Genomic DNA, 21,507 nt, shown 5'->3' on the forward strand with positions numbered 1-21,507 from the left:
AAAAGCATGTGTGTGACAGAGAAAGAGAGCACAGAAAAGGTCAGATAACCAATAGTGAACTGCAACTGCTATGATTGCATGCAGATTTCAATTTCAAACTCTTTGTGAATATCCAGCGGATGTACTAAATCTCAAATAAACAACCTGGCCAAAATCCATTGATTTTCAAAAAGCTGCCATGCACTGGAGTATGCCACAATTCATGTTTTTTTTTATTTTTATCAAATCATTTGAACTACTAGCACATAATTACCGAATTCATTAGAACTAATTCTTTGAAAATATATGTTATAATATTATTTAATATTATTCTATTTATTATTTGATATTACTTGCAAAATTGATATCTAAAAGTGGAGTCCTCTTAAATCATTTCACTTGCGGTTTTAAATCACATTTCACTGCAGTTTTATTTAGAATTTTGAATTCTGTAGAATTCTTCCATATTCAACACAAAATCTGTCAATCTGTATGCGCATGTTTATTTATGTTTATGTGTTTAAGCACAGCAAGTGTGCTTAAACACTTCCTCCCTCCCTCCCTCTCTCTCTCTCTCTCTCTCTCTCTCTCTCTCTGTGTCTGTGTGAGAGAGAGAAGAGGCAGTTGAGTCACGTGACTTGCTCACCACACAGGATGAGAAAGAACGACCACAATGAACAAGAGAGGTGTGATTAAGATAAAGAGGACAAAAGAAGTGTAATAATGGTAAGAGTATATACTGCACTCAACGCCAATAAGCTTTTCTTTAAATTTGACTGGAAAGCCACATTTCTTTATGTATTAGAATACATAATGAGTCACTCTTTCTTGACCTTTTCTTTATTTATTTTTCTGTAGGCCTATATTTTAGTGAAATCATAAATCATTTAGTTTTTAATAATTCTGAAAATAATTTTCATCAATATTTTTATAATATTTATAATATAATAAATACCAATATTTTTTATTTTATTTCATATAGACTACCCTGCTCTTTCTAAATAATCAATAACTGGACACTTACAGGATGCCTCCACTAGATGGCCCACTTACATAGACATTGAGAATGAATGAAACTCGGCACGAGACAGGAATGAGAATCGCCTGTCACACTCGTCGCACTCGACAATAACCATAAGTCATGTATACCAAATTATATACAACGAATTTATTTTATGCGATTGTCATGCGCATCATTCCCTTTTTCAATGCGTTCCATTCCATCCCATCTGAATCAAAACGTCTGTTTCAAAATCGCGTTCGTTTAATAAGAACATATGTCCAGCCATTTGATCTGAGCTTAGTCCACTCTTATTCTTGCCTGAAATATTACGGTCACCGTAACTATGTTCCGATAATTGCCTGACTTGTTTCCTCAGTTTTAAATGCACAAATGGATCTATTTTTGTTCTGCTGCAGATATGATTCATTCCAGCCTCAATCTATCAACCGTGAATTCCAGAGGTTTTATGGAGCTGCAGAGAGAGTTACCTATGATACATCCACCCCCGCTCTTTATTTGAGGTGTGCTGTGGCAAGCAGTTTTAACATTTAGTCCTAAAAACTAGTGCGTATTTGCTACTATTGATTTATTTATTTAATATTGAGTCATTTATCGGCACAAACGAATATATTGTAGAATGTACTAGTAACTATAGATGGTCCCTTTCAAAATCCCTTTCAAGGAAAGTCTGTTCACTTGGCGGCCATATTTGCAACACCCCTGGGCAGCTATTTTGGGCATCCAAGACCAAGTCCTATCTATCAGAATGGGGGAATCCTGAAACCTCAAAAACTGTTGGCTGAACTCACAATTAAAAGTCAGCAACACAATCTGACATGAACTGTCCCATGAACGTTGTATCTTATGCTTAAATAGTTCAAAAAGCGTATTTTTCCAGGTTAGACCAGCCAATGCGCATGTGCAGTCCTAAGCGAGACTCAAAAAGAGCTTCTAAAAGGCAGCTGGAGTGACGCAATAACTTTATATAAATCAGTGATTGGCTCTTTTACTAGAAGGCTGGACGTATTTCGCCATATTGCACATTGCAATTTATCCCATTCATAAGTAATAGGAGTGAACCATCGTTCTGTATCTATAGTCTTTGTTTGTAGATGTGAGTAGTTATTCCAATATTAAAAAGTTAATTTTAGTGATTGTTTCGAGTGTCATTTGTAACCTTTCATTAGAAATGGATCCTTCATTTGCCCTCACCCTCTCAATGGTGACAAGTAACTATTTCATTGTTACTAGTGAATACTATTTGTCTGTAAATTCTATGGCGATCTGTGGTTCAGATATCAACAGTTCACTTCCAACTATATATATATTCCATATTCTGATACACATTCCACTTTTACTATGCTCTTAATTATCCTATACAACTTATTTAGTTAAATGATACTCTTCAAATAGTTACTATAATTTATAGCTTTACTTATTTATTGAATACATTAGCCTACTGGTACCTATTTATGGATACTTGTATCTTTCCCAGTTGCATTATTAATATTTCTTACAAGTAATTAAAGAGTAAATAACTACTAGGCTACCTAAATTAATTGTGTTACTAGTAAATCTGAAATAAGTGCAAGGTACAGTCAAAATTCATCCTTGTTGAATGTGATTGGTTGTTGACTGAAATCCACATATGGATTAATTACATGGGCGTCGGAACCATTGTATGTGGGTGGGACAAGACCACCCACTTTTTCCGATCAATGATATTGGACCCACTCACGATTTATCGTCTCTAATTCAGCACCTCTGTTTACTCTTAACTGATAAACACTTATTATTAAACACGTTAGACGCTTTATTTCCACTTTTCTAATATTTTCTTCATTTTTATTGAAAATAAATGCCTTTTCGATCTGATATGTGATGGGAAAAGGGAGTAGAGTGAGTTCGGCAAAAGGCGGATTCGAACCTCGGGTCGATTTGCGTCAAAACTTAATAACATGCATCTTACCCCTACACTACTGCTTTACTCCATAATACAGCGATTTCCGTAATTTTGTCTTACCCAACCAGACGTTTAGCAAACAACATGGTATATTTGTACTTAATTTAAATGGCATCTAAGTTACTCCAGTAAAAATCTTCTGAGAGAGGACCCACCCACATTTTTGTTGCTTCTGATGCCCATGATTAATTAGTATATAGCTCTACTAATACTCACAACTGGAATAAGTATTTGCTAGTATCTAATGAATAAATACTATGATCTAATTAACAACCTACTAGTGATGTTAAAAAAAGAGTTGTGTTGAAAAAAGAAATTAATATCTCTGGGGCAGGGGCTCAAATGTAAAACCATATAATGAATGCCTTTTTGCAACCTATCAGTCAGATTAGCTCAACTTTTTATCCATGCTTTTTAACATAAAGATAGAGCTTGCTTGCAAACTCATGTCTGGAAATGTAACTAACAATTTTGTTGAGGGGGTTTACTTACCAACACTCAAACCATTTTTAAATCTGCCGATGGGATGGGATGAGCATACAAAGAAAAAGGTCAGAAGCAAGAAGCAATAGTGCGATAAACGTGTACAAAACAGTAACAAATCACTCAAGAGTTCACATGTTTACATGCTATATTTGCAGTCACACAGTACGCAGTGCCAATCAGTGTTGGGGGTAACGCATTACAAATAACTTGAGTTACATAATCAGATTACTTTTTCAAGTAACTAGTAAAGTAACACATTACTTTTAAAATTGACAGCAAAATATCTGAGTTACTTTTTCAAATAGGTTTTCCCTTGTTTCCCAATGTTGGGAAAAAAATCATAAGTGCAGAGGCGTTGTGCATAAACATGATGGATATTGTAGCTCTAGACTAAATGTGAGCAGGCATTTACTAATCTCACTTGCAGAAAATATTCAGTATTTCTCAAAATGAATAAAATCAGTCAAATGCAAAATCAGAACCTCCAATAATTAAATGTTAAATAAAACAAATACTTGCTGCTGACCTTTGATGATTCAGTTAAACCATAAGCAAAAACGTATTTAAATTTGTTTGTTTTCATTGGTGAAGTAAGTGTTAAACTTTCTTTTCCTGCATTCTATTCTTCTGTTTTCCAGAATGGCAGCACAGCTGAATGTTTTTTTTTTTTTTTCAGCTGCGCCCTCTACTGCAGTGGTTCCCAACCACGTTCCTGGAGGACCCCCAACAGTGCACATTTTGAATGTGTCCTTTATCTGACACACCCACATCAGGTCTTGGAGTAGCTACTAATGAGCTGATGACCTGAATCAGGTGTGTTTGATTGAGGAGACATGCAAAATGTGCACTGTTGGGGGTCCTCCAGGAACGTGGTTGGGAACCACTGCTCTACTGTATAAGTGTGAATTTGCATTTCCATCAGCCTGAGGCTTATTATTCCAAATTTGGTGTGAAAGGGTCTTTACATTTGCCCCAAAATGGAATTTAAAAAAAAACAAGCCCATCCCCGGGGAGAAAAAGTAACACAAAAGTAACCTAACATTACTTTTCTTAAAAAGTAACTAAGTAACGCAATTAGTTACTTTTTAAGGGAGTAACGCAATATTGTAATGCATTACTTTTCAACGGTATCAACGGTAATGGCAACAATACTTGAAACATTATGGCAATGACATACCAGACTGTCTAATGGCATTTATAAACAGGGGCATTATCCAAATTGTGTTTCGAGTTATTAAAATCTGTTACTGTTTTGTACACGTTCTCATATTAATTAATAATTATAATTCAAATGCATTTTAATGGCCACAATGTTGATAAATATTGCGAGGGGGTACTTTTAATTACTTTCGAAAAAGGGCAGAGGCTCAAGCACCCAAATGGTAGTGTTGAAAAATAATGTTAATATGGCTTGCCACACATTCGGGCACTGCACTAACATGGTCAACACGAGCGTTTCCTCATTTCAGAGCGAGCGCTTCTGCAGCAAGTGGAGCTCCTGAGGAAATACCGTCCGTGGCGTGAAACAGACACGACACTGCTTCATTACGGACCTATACCAGGTACGTCACATAAATCAACCATTTCTGTTCACAAGGAATTTGATATGGAATAGGCTGTCCTATATGGGAGTAAGGAGATAAGGAAAAACATACAATTTTGTACATGTGTCGCAGTGCATGATAGAAGTTGAACTAATATAAGAAAATGGACATTAATCGTTGCATCGTGATCGTGACAGACTTTCAGGGGCTTCGTAGGCGCGGGTCTCAGAAACACTCGCAGTGGAATATTAAAACAGACACGATGTACGAGAATGAGACACGAACAAGTTTCCACACGCAGGCTTCGGTCGTGTTCTTCAGCACAGAGTTGACAGGAGACGTTCGACTTAGTCATATTTGTTACATTATTGTGTGATATCGTTTCATTCCGTGTGGAATTTTCTGTTATCTTCAGACCAAAGCAAACGGACACTTTGAACATCCAATTTCTCTCATTCACATTCACTTTCCAAATTTGTCAAGACCGCTTCTGTGTTAAACCATATGTGAGTTTCAAAACTTGTAGATTACTTTCACTGACTTTATGTTTAAAATGAAATAGCCAAGTAACACAGATTATAAAACAACTAGTAAATATTGGTGGTTGTCACCTGGATCTAACTACCAGTCTAGCTGGAAAACCTCCCAGGCCCTGAGGGGAAACAATCAGACCTGATCTGCCTTCTGTATTTAGGGTTTAAAGGTCCTGTTCTTCGTGATCCCATTGTTCAAACTTTAGTTAGTGTGTAATGTTGCTGCTAGAGCATAAATAATACCTGTAAAATGATAAAGCTCAAAGTTCAATGCCAAGCGAGATATTTTATTTAACAGAAGTTCCCTTTCAAAGCCTACAGCGAACGGCTGGTTAGGACTACATCCTGGTATTTCCTGCTTTAATTACGTCAGTAGAGCAGTAGAACAGACTAACCTCCGCCCACAAGAAAACGCGAAAAAAGGGGGCGTGGTCTTGTTGCTGTCCCACGTGGAGAAGAAGAGGACGTCGCGTGGAGAAAAGGAAGTGCTGCGTTTCAGTGTGTTTGTCGCCATGTCGTCGAGACGCTGTTATTTTCATCCCGGAGTCAAATCACCTTTGTTTGGCTTTCCCAGGGACGCTGTAGAGATTATTAAGCGCGTATATTTCTCCCGTTAAGAGGCGTGACCTTTCCACGTGCACTAAGCTGCTGTCGAATCACAACACAGGACCGTGCTACGTTCGCTAAGCTGCTGTCAAATCGCAACACGGGAACCGCTGACACAATCAGAACTCGTTACGTGTTTCTGAAGGAGGGACTTCATAGAATAAAGGAAGTCTTCAGTCGTTTGTAGGACAGTGAAAACAGCGGTGTACAGATAAGTAAATTGTGTTAAAAATACAGTTTTTTTTTACACGCGAAACATGAACACATGTTATATTGCACACTGTAAACACAATCAAAGCTTCAAAAAAACACGAAGAACGGGACCTTTAAAAAAAAAAAAAAAAAAAAAAAAAGTTTTGTTTTGACCATATTTGGTTTACAGCACATTGATTTGGCTAAACGCTCCATTAAAGTAGGCGTCCCTGGTTACATGTGTCATTTTGTCCTCGCACTGCAGTAGGAAAAATGTTGTCAGGTAACCTAAAATCAAAATGAACTGGTTTTATTCAAAGTTAAAATACTTGGGTTGCTGTGAGGGGTTTCCTGGAAGCTTGTGGGGTAGAAAAAAAATAACAATGTTGCCTTTAATTAATGCCCTTTCATTATTTATTTATTTAGTCTATTGCTGTTTTCCTCATTTATATGTTGTTGTAGGGAAGAACTTGACTCTCTGGGACTTTGATCCTAATCAAGAACGAGGTCATTATTTGGGGTGTTTTATGGCTGGAGATCTGATCCTAGATTCAGCAGTTATCAGGTCTTGGAATTGCTCTTCAAGTTCTTTCTTTGATCTTGTATACAGAACAGAATGAAAGCTGCTCATGCTCAAATTTCAGGATTCTCACACTTGAACCTGCAGGCTTTGACTCGTGGTGAGGGAAGATAAGCTGTATCCGCACATAGTGTATGCACTTTTTAAACTAAAATGTTGCAAAATGCAGTAATGATGCATACATTGCATTCAAGCACAAGCTGGAAATTGCTTAGTTTTACTAGATATGAGTGTGTAATCTGACACAGCTGAGTGACTGTTGCTCCAATGAAGCAAAGGGGGAGTTTTTTGTTTTGCAATGAACACCATTGTTCTGCTCTGTGGCTGCGTTCCTGGTATGTTACTGTAGGAAGCTGAAGTGAGATGGGTGGGGTTTTATTTTGGAAAAGAACTGTTGATCGATGCAGCTTTTCCATCTCTGTTCCGTTCCCTCTAAACACAATTGACGTGCACTTTAAACAGAGTAATTGACATGCACTCTAAACATGCTTAGCATGCCCAGTGTGCTTTGTAAACTTCAGTTTGGCTTACAGAAATAAGTGCTGTTGTCCATATTATCACTGAGCAATGCTAATGTATTCAGCAACATGAATAAGTTGTGATTGAAAAAGTGTGTGGTGTGTGTTCTCTAGATACAAATGTTTGATTGTATCTTTGGTGTTATGTAAAAAAACATTCACACAAAACACCCTTTCTATTTTTGTCTTGAGAAAGCCAACATACTGTTATTACCATTGCATTGCTATATGGTTAGGGTATTCTGGACGGTATCTAGAGCATTAGGGTGTTCTTGGTTGTTGCCAAGGCTTTGCTATATGGTTGCCAGGGTGTTTTAGTTTTTTGCTAGTGCATTTCAAGGAGGTTGTGAGGGCATTGCTAAGTGGTTGCTTGCTAGGCTGTTGTGTATTGTTGCAATGGCATTCCTATTCTGGGGAATATCCTTTGCTAGGGTTTTCTTGGTTGTTCCAGGGCATTGCTAAGTGGTTGTTAGGGTACACAGGGTGGTTGCTAGGGCATTGCTAGGTGTTGCAGTAGGGCTGCTCGATTATGGCAAAAATCATAATCATAATTATTTTGCTCAGTATTGAAATCACGGTGGGTGATATTGTCAGTTTTATTTCATAATTTGAGTCATTTTAAATGTCAGTGAATTTTCACAATTATCAATACTTCAGCAAAAGTAAAAGTCCTCAAAACAGTTACAGAAGACAAGTTATCAGTCAGCAATACAATAAGAACAAAGAAACTAAATTACAAACGAAACCAACAAAAATTCAACAGAACAAAAAATACAAATGAAATAAATAGTGCTTTAGGTTTTTTCAGTAAGATGTACTAACTGTGGTATTCAGAGATAAGTAATAGCCTAACCTAAATTGAATAGCCGACAGCAGCAGATTTATTAGGCTGCTGTTACTTTACGGGCTAATGCACAGATCCAATATACTGATACATACACGCTATTTCTCAGGGTTTATATTCACTTAAGCCGTAACCAAATGTGTTTATGAGAAAACTTACGAAAAAGGCATTTCGACATATTTGTGTCTATGTGACCAGTTAGGCGCTTATCTGAAGCCCACCGTATACTTTGCTAACTTGCTAATACAATTTTTTACATGTTTAATATCAAGCATGTCCCACAGTTTAGCAACAATAGACTGCATTTTACAACGCTCACTTAATTGGCTGATTTTGATGTCAAGTTTGGGCTTTTAGGGAGGAATGAAAGCGCACCACTGTGAAGGAAAGAAAGATGCGCTGGATGAAATGCGAAAATCAATTAAGATTAAATGCACAGCCCTAGTTTGTGGTGAATGTGTTTTCAACAAGTAGAACATTTTCTTGTATCAACATCACTGTTGATCCTGGAACAACATTCCAATCAACCAATCAGATTTGAAGGAAGTTGGAAGTTGAGTCTGGGAGCAAGATGCCTAAATTAAGTTGGGGAGGTGAAGGGATGCAAAAACAACTGATGCTAGAACAAGGTGAGCGGCTGCTTATATGCTCCGACAGTTCATTGAAAGATGTTCACTTATAACAAGGGTTAGGGGCTTCTTATTCACCCATCATTTCCCTTTGATTGTAGGGATAAGTTATGGGTAGGGCTAGGTTTAGGAGCAGTGATAGGGTTAAGAACTATGTTGTTCCTTTTGGAGTGGAATGTTGTTCCATGATCAACAAAACATGTTGTTTGGAAAAATAACAGCAATAGTTCTGGGTGGCTGTTAAAAGTAAAGTTTAGTACTTTAGATTTGGGGTTTGTTAAATAAAATACTAGGAATAATAATAGCGATGCTGCTCTCAGCAGCCTATGGATTGACAAAATTAATTTCTGGTTTCGTTCTATATCATTCATATTAATGATATGGATTCTTAAAGGGTTAGTTCACCCAAAAATGAAAATTCTGTCATTAATTACTTACCCTCATGTCGTTCGACACCCGTAAGACCTCCGTTCATCTTCGGAACACAAATGAAGATATTTTAGTTGAAATCTTTGAAGTTTTGTGGAAAGAAATGGACATTTTGAACATTAAAATCCAAATGAAACTTTTAATTAGTTTAAAAGGTGACTTACATAGCCTATTTTACTTCACTAATGTGCAGAAAGTTCCTAAGAGGCAGGGGTTCAAATGTAAGAAAGGGGCAATATAAAAGAAAAAGAAAAAAAGTGTGTGTGTGTGTGTGTGTGTGTGTGTGTGTGTGTGTGTGTGCAAAGTTTGGATACCATTTTATGTTTTTGCAAAAAGTTTCATCAAGCCTGCATTTATTTAATCAAAAATACCAGAAAAAAACAGTAGCCTATTGTGAAATATTATTACATGATGTTCTTTTTTACCTTTTTATTAATCAAATATATACATATATCTTTTTTTAAAGAGCATCACATATCATACAAGAGCTGCAAGTAATTATATCATACAAGAGCTGCAAGTAATTATATCATACAAGAGCTGCAAGTAATTTTCTCTTTGCGTTTTGTTGTTTGATTCACATTAATGGCTCAATCGTCACCAGGTTTATTAGATGCTGCCCCTTTAAGACCGAATGCAGATCTAATAATATCATTCTCCCATTGATTTCTCCCAACTATTTACGCCCATTTAAGCTAAACTGTGTTTAAGTGAATACTCTCGAAGCCGGTCATTTTGAGATATATGCTATTTTGTTGTGTATTTGATGGTTGGTTTAGTCGCACACACAAAGCATATGTGCAAGTCGGTCCGTTTCGCAGCGTGCACGCGCGCACACACACACCCTCCGTGAACTTGGAAACAGCGTCTATTGCGCGGATTATTGTGCTTTTAATTTAATCAAACACGTTCTGCAATTTATCCAAAGGGGAGAGTATATTTGACAACAATCACAGATTGTGCTGATTCTGACGTTAAATGCATGTTTGGGGAGAAATGACAGCGCATGCTATGAAGGGAAGGAAGTTCGCGCAAGACGATGCGCGCGCGGGCATAATTTATAATAGTTTCACCTCATATCTTCTTATAATCCTTGGAAGCGAAAATAACACGGGCCTAAAGTGTAAGCAGACTAAATTTTTGTTTAGTTCTCTGGTCATCGTCTCTCTCTCGCATGCCTGAAACGTAGCCTAACTTTATGGCCTACATGCCCTGAATAATGAGAGGCTAAGGGCAAGGCCGTAACCAGAGTTCGAAAATGAGTGAGGTCCAGGGTGGGGTGTTAAGAATTGTGCTATAATAATTGTGCATCTTCAGGTGGGACTATCCCTTTACAGTTTTTTTCAATTGCTAACAAGCATTGTTCAAAACCACATTTTCAAAACTTTTCACACATTCAGCGACACACAAGTGTATAGGCTACGGACCAAACTGTGAATCATTTTTCATTGCTTTCAGACAAAATGCATTCAATCACCACATTTTTCAAAATCCCCAAACACTTTTGTCATTCATACTCCACAAACTGCAAAAAGCTATATATTTGCAGGATATTTTTCACATGCTAACACACTGCTTTCAAAAGCAGTGATAAAAGCACATTCAAATCAGAATGATGGCAAATTTCAAGCATTTCTGCAGAAATTCTTTTGAAATATAGAAAATCTAGCTCCCTGTTGCAAGTGTTTGTTAGGTCAGTGTGGTATGAGTGACATGCATGTTTTCTGAATGAGAATTTGTTGCCAGTGATTGGTGGAACGAGCTTATTTTGAGACATGTAGCTATGAAGTGTTTTGGTGGTCTGAGTGAGTTTTGGGGATTAGATTAAAGGGTTAGTTCACCCAAAAATGAAAATTAATTAATTACTTACCCTCATGTCGTTGACACCCGTAAGACCTCCGTTCATCTTCGGAACAGAAATGAAGATATTTTAGTTGAAATCTGATGGCTCTGAAAGGCCTCCATTGGCACAATGGCACTTTACACTCTCAAGACCCTTAAAAGTTACTAAAGACGTCGTTACAAAGTCCATCTCACTACAGTGGTTCTAAAATAATTTTATGAATCGGCGAGAATAGTTTTTGTGCGCAAAAAAACCCTAAATAACGACTTACATAGTGATGACGATTTTAAAACAAGGCATCATGAAGCTTTGAAGCGTTATGAATCACCGAGTCGAATCAGCGGTTTGAATCGCCAAATTTCAGCAGTTTGGCGGTTTGACACGCGATCCGAATCATGATTCGGCTCACTGATTCATAACGCTTCGAAGCTTCATGATGCCCTGTTTTGAAATCATCATCACTATGTAAGTCGTTATTTAGGGGTTTTTTTGCGCACAAAAACTATTCTCGCCGATTCATAAAGTTATTGTAGAACCACTGTAGTGAGATGGACTTTGTAACGACGTCTTTAGTACCTTTTAAGGGTCTTGAGAGTGTAAAGTGCCAGTGTGCCAATGGAGGCCTTTCAGAGCCATCAGATTTCAACTAAAATATCTTCATTTGTGTTCCGAAGACGAACGGAGGTCTTACGGGTGTCAAACGACATGAGGGTAAGTAATTAATGACAGAATTTTCATTTTTGGGTGAACTTACCCTTTAACTGTTTGGCCAAAATTAATCTTGGAAATGCAGACTGTATGAAGAGTTTTGAAAATGTAGTTTCAGTATTGAACAATGCTTGTTAGCAATTGAAAAAAACTGTAAGAAAGCCTACACAAAAAATGTATGAATATGACCCATACTGATGATGAATAAACAGTATAAGGTAGCAGTCCCAAACAAGATTTTGTTAATACAATAATGTTAGTTGTAAGTTGGTATCAGAGTAAAAATAAAATTGCATTTTGGGGTTACGGAAACAACAGTTACCATGGTAAATACACAATATTAACATGAACTGTTAATGAAACATGAATACTGATCCATGAACAACATCATAAACCTGCATGTAAATCATTCGCAGCTGACATTATTTTACTGGCACTTTTTGGTAATTTCATGACATACTAATTAAAGGGATAGTTCACCCAAAAATGTAAATTCTGTCATCATTTACTCACCCTCGAATTGTTCCAAACCGTTTCTTTGTTCTGCTGAACACAAAAGAAGATATTTTGAAGAATGTTTGTAACAAAACGGATATAGCAACCATTGACTATCATAGTATTTTCCCCCCCTACTATGGTAGTCAATGGTTGTTCTATCTGCTTGGTTACAAACATTCTTCAAAATATCTTCTTTTGTGTTCAGCAGAACAAAGAAACATATACAGGGTTGGAACAACTTGAGGGTGAGTAAATGATGACAGAATTAAAATTTTTGGGTGAACTATCCCTTTAACATGAACTACATTGTTGCATGCTCGTAGTTTATTTTGCGCTTTTTTTATAATCAAGTGTGATCCACCGCGTTTGCGCGTGCAATTGAAGAGTGCGCGCTACAAGCACAATATTGACTGTCTGAGAGGACAGGAAAGTTCTGTAACCTACTTGTTATACAGATCTGTATTAGGTTTTGATTGTGTTGATACCTTTCTTACCGATAATAATAATGATGATGATCATTGCGTTTGTCTTACCGAATGTGGTATCTTCCTGTCAGCAATTTCAGTTTGTCTATGAGATTTTTTTTTTAATGAATGCCAGTGGTGCAGTGTTGACAGATATTACTACAGATATTAGACAAGCAAAAACAACAACAAACAAACAAACATTATAATCAGAAATAAGTAAAAAAAATACAAAATGGAAAATACAAAATGGAAATAAAATAAATATATCACTAACCCTAAAAGGCAACTTACCATTTTATTAACTTCCTAAAGTGTCACGTTAAGTGGGAAAACGAGTCCAAAACTTATAATAACTGTTATAACATATAATAGCTTATAATAACTGGATCTGGCAACACGGAGACGGCACCCGCGCCCTAACTTTTACAAAAAGCTTGAGTCCCGTTCACTCTTCTCTCAGCGACATGAATTGCAAACACTTCTATGAGCCTATGAGGTGGTTCACACGGCTTATTAGTCATTTAGAGAACTGAATATGAAAATATTTTATGTCCAGGCCTCGGTGACCTACCGTGGTTGTTGAGCTTTTACAGTGTGTAAGTGAATGTCGTGATATTACTGGTCATGTGAAGATTTTGTAGTGGCGCCGCTGTGAATACATTGTAGGGGAAACACTGCACTTCATTACATATTCATTATATTTTTACTTAACCTGTTAGTGATGTTTTTTTGAATGTGTGCATTTTTTAACGTGTTTGAATAAATCTGTCATTATTGTCATGTAAATGTTTATAATTCACCAACAAACTGGAGTAGAAACAATTCTGTTATTAAAAGGTGCAAAAAACAATAGGTTATGTGCAATTTTAATGCTAATTTTTTTTTTAATTATTAAATACATTTGATTAAATCATTTATCATTTATTTTAGGTTTCAGTTTTCGGTCAGGTGCATACTGAAGTTTCGGTTTCGGCCTAGAATTTTCACTTCTGTGCATCTCTAATTTTAGTATTTGATTTATTGACACAATATATTTGTCCAGCTTGTATTCAAATCATATAAACTGCCATTTGCAGTTGCTCTCAATGCCACATTTTTCACATTACATTTACATTATTTAGCTTATGCAAATAAACAGAACCATATCTGCTATGTTCATGAAATGTGGAACCATCACCGTCTCTGATATCACTCCATCTAGATTTATAACTCACATTTTCTCACCTGAAATGGATAAATTATAGATTATATGGATAGACAGGCAGACATATAGATATGCCAAAATAAGGCCTTGTGTATCTTGTCGCTCCATAAATAATCTTTCTCCTCCTAACTCCAAATTTTCTTCCTCCCCTAGTAACACATTTGTGGCTTGTGTTAGCCATTGAACACTTATTGCACAACAACTGAATGTGGAAATGGTCTCATTATTTAAGAATGTGTTAACATAACCATGGGAGGATGGCTGAGGTATGTTAAGCAGTCACTGACAGTACGTTCATAATCTGTACTGCACATTGTGACACTGGTTTGTCCACACTTGGCCGACGTTTAAAGGACTGGTTTGTTTACTTGTGACCGACATACTAGAGCATTTAGGGTGACATTCTTTCTCATGTATGTCGTTCCAGCTTAACAGAGGGGTTTGGATTCCAGATGTTTACTCTTTAGGGACTCGTAAATAATTTCCAGATATCTCTCCTTTTATGTTCCCAGCTTGTTCTGTAGTCCTGTCAGAGCAGCCTTTAAAGACATCAAATACTTTCCAAATGATTGTGCAAGTTTCGTTAAATGCTAACGAAATCTATTCAGCAGGTCTGGAGCTTTCTCATGGAACAGATATTGACTAACTTCTATTTCTGTGTTTCAGGAATGGATCTAATTCTTACCTCAGTACGAGCCTTATACAGTAGCCCATAGCTTTCCTTTGGACTTTCAAAGACAGAGGACACTGAAGAGAGAGAGAGAGAGAGAGAGAGACAGCAGCATGGCTGTCTTCAAGCTGGATAATGTTGAAGACCTTTATGAGATTGGAAATGTTTTGGGAAGGTAAAGACACTTAAAAAAATGTTCTGCTATATTCTCTTTCCTTATTGTATACTGTATACTACCGTTCAAAAGTTTAGGGTCATCAATTTATTATAATTATTTTAATGTTTTACTTATCAAAGAATCCTAACAAAAGCAGCACAACTCTAGCCTGGTCCTACCGGACTCTCGTACATTTCATTTGTACAGAGAGTCTGGCCACTCTCCATTGACAAGCATTAACTTCCTTGAAGGCGGGTACTTTGTTGAAGTTTAAAACTATTGGATCTCCCCAGAGCCACTCTGGATCTGCCATAACCAATCGCTAACGTTTGGTCGTGACGTATGTCATCTCAAACTAGTGCACGACATCAAGGTCATCTTCTCAGCCACTCCCTCTGTTCGCTGATTGGACTGGTTAAAATTTGACCGGAGAAAACCAGAGAATATACCACAATCCCAGACGAAGTACTGAAGGAAAATGAAAATTGAGCGGAAGTACGCAGGAGGGCGGAGCCAGGCTAGCACAACTCATGATCACACCAAATCAGCATCAGAATGATTTCTGAAGGATCATGTGACACTGAAGACTGGAGTAATGATGCTGAAAATTTCGATTTGACAGGGATACATTTTAAATTGTAATATTTCACAAAATGTCTTTTTATTTGATCAAGTAAACGTAGTCTTGGTGAGCATGAGAGACTTTAAAAAACATTTAAAAAATCTTACAGATCCAAACTTTTGAACGGTAGTGTTTAACAAAATATATCAAAAATAATATAATATAAAAATATTATGATATACATTGGTATTTTAAATGGAATTTTAAAGGAACATTAAATAATACTTTAGTATTAACATGGCAAAAATTTCCAACATATCCATTTTGTTAGTATAAACATATATATTTTTAAATGATTATTTAAAAAGAAAATAGTTCTAATTGATTCATTATTACATTAAAACGCACCTAATAAATTAGATAAAAATAATAGATAAAATTAAGAATCTAAAATAAATCAACAAAATAAATAAATATAATTAAAATAATTTACAGTGCCAGTACAGTATGTTATACAGCTGGTGCACTATATATGCATTGTACTGTAATGATTATCTGTTTTGACCCAGTTCTGCCTACTTCTCTCTGTTCATTCTGTCTATTGCTGCCGTCCTAGTGGTCACTTCGGGCAGGTGCGTGAAGTGAGGGAGCGGGCCACTGGCGTTCAGTGGGCGGGGAAGTTCTTGAAGCTGAAGAAAGGTGCAGGAAGCAGGCTGGGCCTGGAGAGGAAGAGTGTGGAGAAGGAGGTGGAGATCCTACAGGGCCTTCAACATCAAAACATCATGGCTATCAGAGATGTTTTCGAAAGCAGGGCAGAGGTGGTCCTCATCGTCGAGCTGTGAGTATATGTGTATGTCTGATGTCCAAAGAAATGAGAAAAGATGGAGGAGGCTTCTTTATATAGAAAACAATAGAACGTGATAATATTATAAATATTGTAAGGAAATGTCCATCATATTTTATAATAAAATCAAAAGTATTTTTCATTTTGCATTAAAGCAACAATATGTACTCTGTGCGTTTGCTCCGCGACTACTATGAGACACTTGCACACGTGGTGAAAAAAAACATGGTACTCACAGTAAATCAAGAAAACGAGATTTAAACAATAAGACTAATTGTGTTGAGCAATAGAACAATGATTTGTTTTCTGTCGATGAATGTATCCAAACAGTTGCTCACCTGTCTAATAAAACACATAATATATTAATAGTCTTTGGTGTTTCCATGGTTTCTACAAAATAAAACCGGAAATTGAGGGTAACGCGGGTATGATGTCATTGATAGGCGATGCACAGACACGGCCAGATTAAAATAGCTAATTTCTCTAGATTTTAACATTCTTGGAAACATTTGGAATATTTTTTTAAACCTCTGTTTTAAATGAATTAAATACATTTAAAAAATGTTTTAATTATTATTAGCTTTTTAAATAACACAATAATAATAAAAATTCATTCCTGTCTTCTCTGGCTTCATAATTATTATTTTTTTGTTTCTATATAGCATAAAAGGTGGAGAACTCTTTGATTTCATCGCTGAGAAAGAAAACCTCACCGAGACGGAGGCCATTGAGTTTATGAAGCAGATTCTGGAAGGTGTCAGCTACATGCACCAAAAAAACGTTGGCCATTTTGACCTGAAGGTAGGAAGGAAGCCCAGTTGTATGCAAACCCCCAGATAAACAAGTCCGAAAAGCGAATCATTCAACCACAACAGTTTCAAATGGCCTCCAAAATTTTATTTTAACTCTGCGTAGCCAGCCTGTCACTTCCTATAAAGATTTCAACATGTTAATGAGGAAGTAGACTGTGTACCTTTCTCTCCCAAACTTTCACCTCTGACCAAAATTAGACACTTCCTGATGAAATATTCACACTTCAAGCATGTTTATCCAGATCATTTGATTATGTGCACATTGTGGAAATGCCTTATATCCACTTTGTCATCAAACCTTACTAAGATTCTCAAAGAAACCATTTTAGAATTTTACTGGCCTAAAACCTGTGTGGAAAAAACTAGGTTGGGGTTAGATGAATTTCAACACAAGTTCAAATTAAACATATCATTTACAATAAAAAAATCAATAAACATTTTGTGAGTATGGCTAAAGACATATTTTTATATTACTTTTTGTTCTTCAGCCGGAGAACATCATGTTGTCGGACAAGCTTGCTCCCAGTCCAGACATCAAGATCATTGATTTCGGCATGGCTCATCGCTTCATTCAAGGAGAAGAGTATAAGAGTTTAGGTGGAACCCCTCAGTATATCGGTGAGTGGTTCAGCCTGTGTGGTTTTAACTTCAAGTGAATGTGTTCATTTAAAGGCCATAAACCTACGCAAATATGCAAATGCAGATCTGAATGCTTGCCCAATACCACAAGTATGAGATATGCACAACCATTCACAAGTTTGGGGTCGGTAAGATTTGAATGTTTTTGAAAGAAGTCTCTTATGCTCACCAAGGCTATATTTATTTGATCCAAAATACAGTAAAAACTATAATATTGTGAAATATTATTACAATTTCAAATAAAGGTTTTCTTTTTTTATTATATTTTAAAATGTAATTTATTCCTGTGATGGATGCATTTTCAGCATAATTACTTCTTCAGTGTCACATGATCCTTCAGAAATCGTTCTAATATGCTGGTATGGTGCTCAAAAACATTTATTATTATTATTATCAATGTTGAAAACAGTTGCACTACTTAAATTTTTTTCAGGATTCTTTGATTAAAGGTCCCGTTTTTCCTGTTTTTTTGAAGCTTTGATTGTGTTTACAGTGTGCAATATAACATGTTTCGCGTGTAAAAAAACACAGTATTTTTCACACTATTTACTTATCTGTATACCGCTGTTTCCACTGTCCTAAAAACAGCTTGAGGATTTCCTTATTCTATGAAGTCCCTCCTTCAGAAATACGTAACGAGTTCTGATTGTGCCAGCGGTTCCCGTGTTGTGATTCGACAGCAGCTTAGCGCACGTTGCCCGGAAAGGTCACGCCTCTTACCATATCGGGGAGATGCATGCGCTCAAAGTACAGTGTCCCTGAATTTGACTCCGGGATGAAAATAACAGCGTCTCGACGACATGGCAACAAACACACTCTACAAACGCAACCGAACGCAACACTTCCTCTTCTCCACGTGGGAGAGCAACAAGATCACGGCCCCTTTTTTGCATATTCCTGTGGGCGGAGGTTAGTCAACAAACTGTTCTACTGACGTCATTAAAGCAGGGAGTACAGGGATGTAGTCCAAACCGGCCGTTCGCTGTAGGGTTTGAAAGGGAACTTCTGTTAAATAAAATATCTCGCTTGGCATTGAACTTTGAGCTTTATAATTTTAAAGGTATTATTTATGCTCTAACAGCAACATTACACACTAACTAAAGTTTGAAAAATGGGATCACGAAGAACAGGACCTTTTAAAGGTAGGGTAGGCAGTTTTGTAGAGGCTAGCAATATCAAGCTAGCTTTGAAAGCATAAGATCCCAACTTCCCTTCAGAGCGCTCTCCAAAGCCACGCCTCCTCCAAAACACACACGCATGAGTCTGCATAGCTCCAGAACAAGAGACGGTTTTGGTGGAGGGTCGAACACACCACGCTCTCAGATTACCTCATGTGCCAGGTGTTGTTGGTTCAGGAGGAACGTAAGGTAGTCACTGTTTGCCTTCCTTACACTCTTGCTCAGTCTGCAAAGCATCATAGAACGGAACGGTGATGGAAGATTATCCAAATAAATTATCCAAATAAACAGGCATATTAGACATCCTATCATTGCATTCGGACCGAATGCAATGATTGGACGAGCATTTTATGGTCCGGAGCCTTCCACAAAAGAAATACCACTTTAATTATTGATTATTGAATTATTGAAGAGACTTTAAGGCGAGACACTACAGGTGAATAGATTCACCTGTAGATTCACCTTCTTAAATTAGAAGATATCACTGTGAAAAAAGTTTATTACTGGCATAAACATGAGAAAAAAATGTATTACAAGTTATGCAAATGAGGGATTATATACTTAAATATATGCTCATTTGCATACATTTCCATAAACAAAATCTGGAAATTGGAAAGGACCAGGTTTAAAATGTGTGGTTCTATTTGTTTACATATTAGATGAGAGGGCTTTTACAGAGGGGATTCTGGATATTTTATTTTGTGCTTTAGTAAATTCGAGAATACTGACAATAGCCTTAAAAAAATCTATTTTCGCCATGTTTTTGGGAGTATATACCTCAGGAACTATAACTCAGGATAGGAAGGATATATCAACAAATGCCTCTGTAAAAACCTTCAGGATATAGTTCAGTATAAGACTGCAAAAGTTGGTGCTTGTAGGTGCTACTGAAGTGGATATATCTGACTCTGAGTGTGAGGAAAAAACTCATTTTGAGAAAACGGCCTTTCAAGTTTTATATTGTATTAAAACCCTCAAAGTACAAACAAAATATATATTCACTTCATTGATATCAGTAGTGTATAATATTTAAAACACATGGAAATTGATAAATGAATAAATGATTAATTGCAATAGCCTTAAGCTGAAGAGAACTACCTTAACAAACACACATATCAACAAACTGTCCCTGTTTGTTGTATGTCCATCTATAACAGGGGTAGGGAATGTTGATCCTAGAGAGCCACTGCCCTGCAAAGTTTAGATCCAACCCTAATCAAACACACCTGAACAAGCTAATCAAGGTATTCAGGATTACTAAAGTTACAGACAGGTGAGGGTTTTTTTAAGGGTTGGAGCTAAACTCTGCAGGGCAGTGGCTCTCCAGGATCAACGTTCCCTACCCCTGATCTATAACTAATTGAATCTAAATCGCTGACGGGGTCTGATCATTTAATCTGTTGTTGTTTACTTTCTTTTTACTAGCTCTTGCAAGTGACAGCTGTTGCGTCTTTCCTGTGAACGTTTGTGAGCTGATTTCGGTGTTGTCTGCATTTTCTCTCAGGCGGAGAATAAACAAGGAAGCGGCAGCCAATCCCGTAGTCAGAAATTCACATGACCAATTAGATGTGGTTTTCGTCTGTAGATTCCCCGGCAAACGTTCGTGGTTGGTTCTACAAGGGAAATGCCCATATTTGGATTAGACAGTGCTGTGTAATGCCGCGTTCCAGGCAACCCGTAACTTGTGTTTTTCCAACCTTCTACCCGTGAAAGTGCACTGGAACGGCAGCCAAACCCGTGACTTCCCACCCATGAACTCGTACTAGATCGATGTACTCCCAGTTACGAGTTCTGACGTCATATAGCCCGCGAAGCAACAATGGCAGCTCCCTACGGATGCGGTGTTTATGAAACAAATATACAAATAATGTAAAATAAAAGGTAGGCCTATAACAGCTTTTCTTGCCGTCTGCACCGTTTTTGTCCTCTGTTTCCCTCAAATAAGCAAGGAGTAAGCACCTTTGGCGATAGAAATTATTGTAAATGAGCATATACCCCGTACAGTCCGCCATGCTTTATTTACATCTAACTACCACACAATTCCTTGCGCTCAGGCAGTTTGGCGTGACTTTGCCTGGAATGCTACAAAGTCATGAGTCGTGGTTTGAAGTTGTAATTTACGGGCTCAAAAATCTGCCTGGAACGCAGCATAAGACCAAGTGGCAACCTCCCGCAGTTTCTCTTGAAGCCAATATGGAAGTGACATAAACTGCAATTCATCGACTGGCCGCTAGGGACAGGCTCCAGAAGGGAGCAGAATCTCATTGAGCCCCATGTTAAAATGGCCGATTTCTGAAAGGTTTACAGCCTGGTACAAATTGTGATTTTGGTCTATACGGCTAATTTTGCCCTTCATGACAACTGTGAGGGGGGTGAATTATTTTATAACTCATTCATGTACATTATATAAAGCATTAAAGTTCTGCATAATTAAGGGCGTGGCCACTTCGAGTGACAGGTGGATAGCCATTTATCTGCTGTCTGTTAGTCATCGCGTCACTTCCGCTCCGCCCACGTCCCACCTTTTTGCCCATTTTCTGTTATCCGGGAGTGACGCGCGATGACACTCTGCCAAGATGGCAACGGCCAGCTCGTCCCTACTTTACTCTTCAAAACTGC

The 21,507-nt window shown here is 37.3% G+C and overlaps 1 protein-coding gene across 1 annotated transcript in view; it reads left to right on the forward strand.

The window, feature by feature from the left end:
* The first annotated feature begins 4,893 nt into the window (after positions 1-4,893).
* Positions 4,894-21,507, forward strand: part of LOC307134230 (death-associated protein kinase 2) — a 35,006-nt gene continuing 18,392 nt past the window's right edge. Inside the window, exons 1-5 of the mRNA XM_079829788.1 lie at positions 4,894-4,993; positions 14,693-14,871; positions 16,032-16,253; positions 16,922-17,060; positions 17,560-17,689. Coding sequence (XP_079685914.1) covers positions 14,810-14,871; positions 16,032-16,253; positions 16,922-17,060; positions 17,560-17,689 — 553 coding nt within the window. The 5' untranslated portion in view covers positions 4,894-4,993; positions 14,693-14,809. The remainder of the gene's footprint in view (positions 4,994-14,692; positions 14,872-16,031; positions 16,254-16,921; positions 17,061-17,559; positions 17,690-21,507) is intronic.

This window comes from Gobio gobio, assembly GCF_949357685.1.
Source record: "Gobio gobio genome assembly, chromosome: 11".
Classification (NCBI taxonomy): domain Eukaryota; kingdom Metazoa; phylum Chordata; class Actinopteri; order Cypriniformes; family Gobionidae; genus Gobio; species Gobio gobio.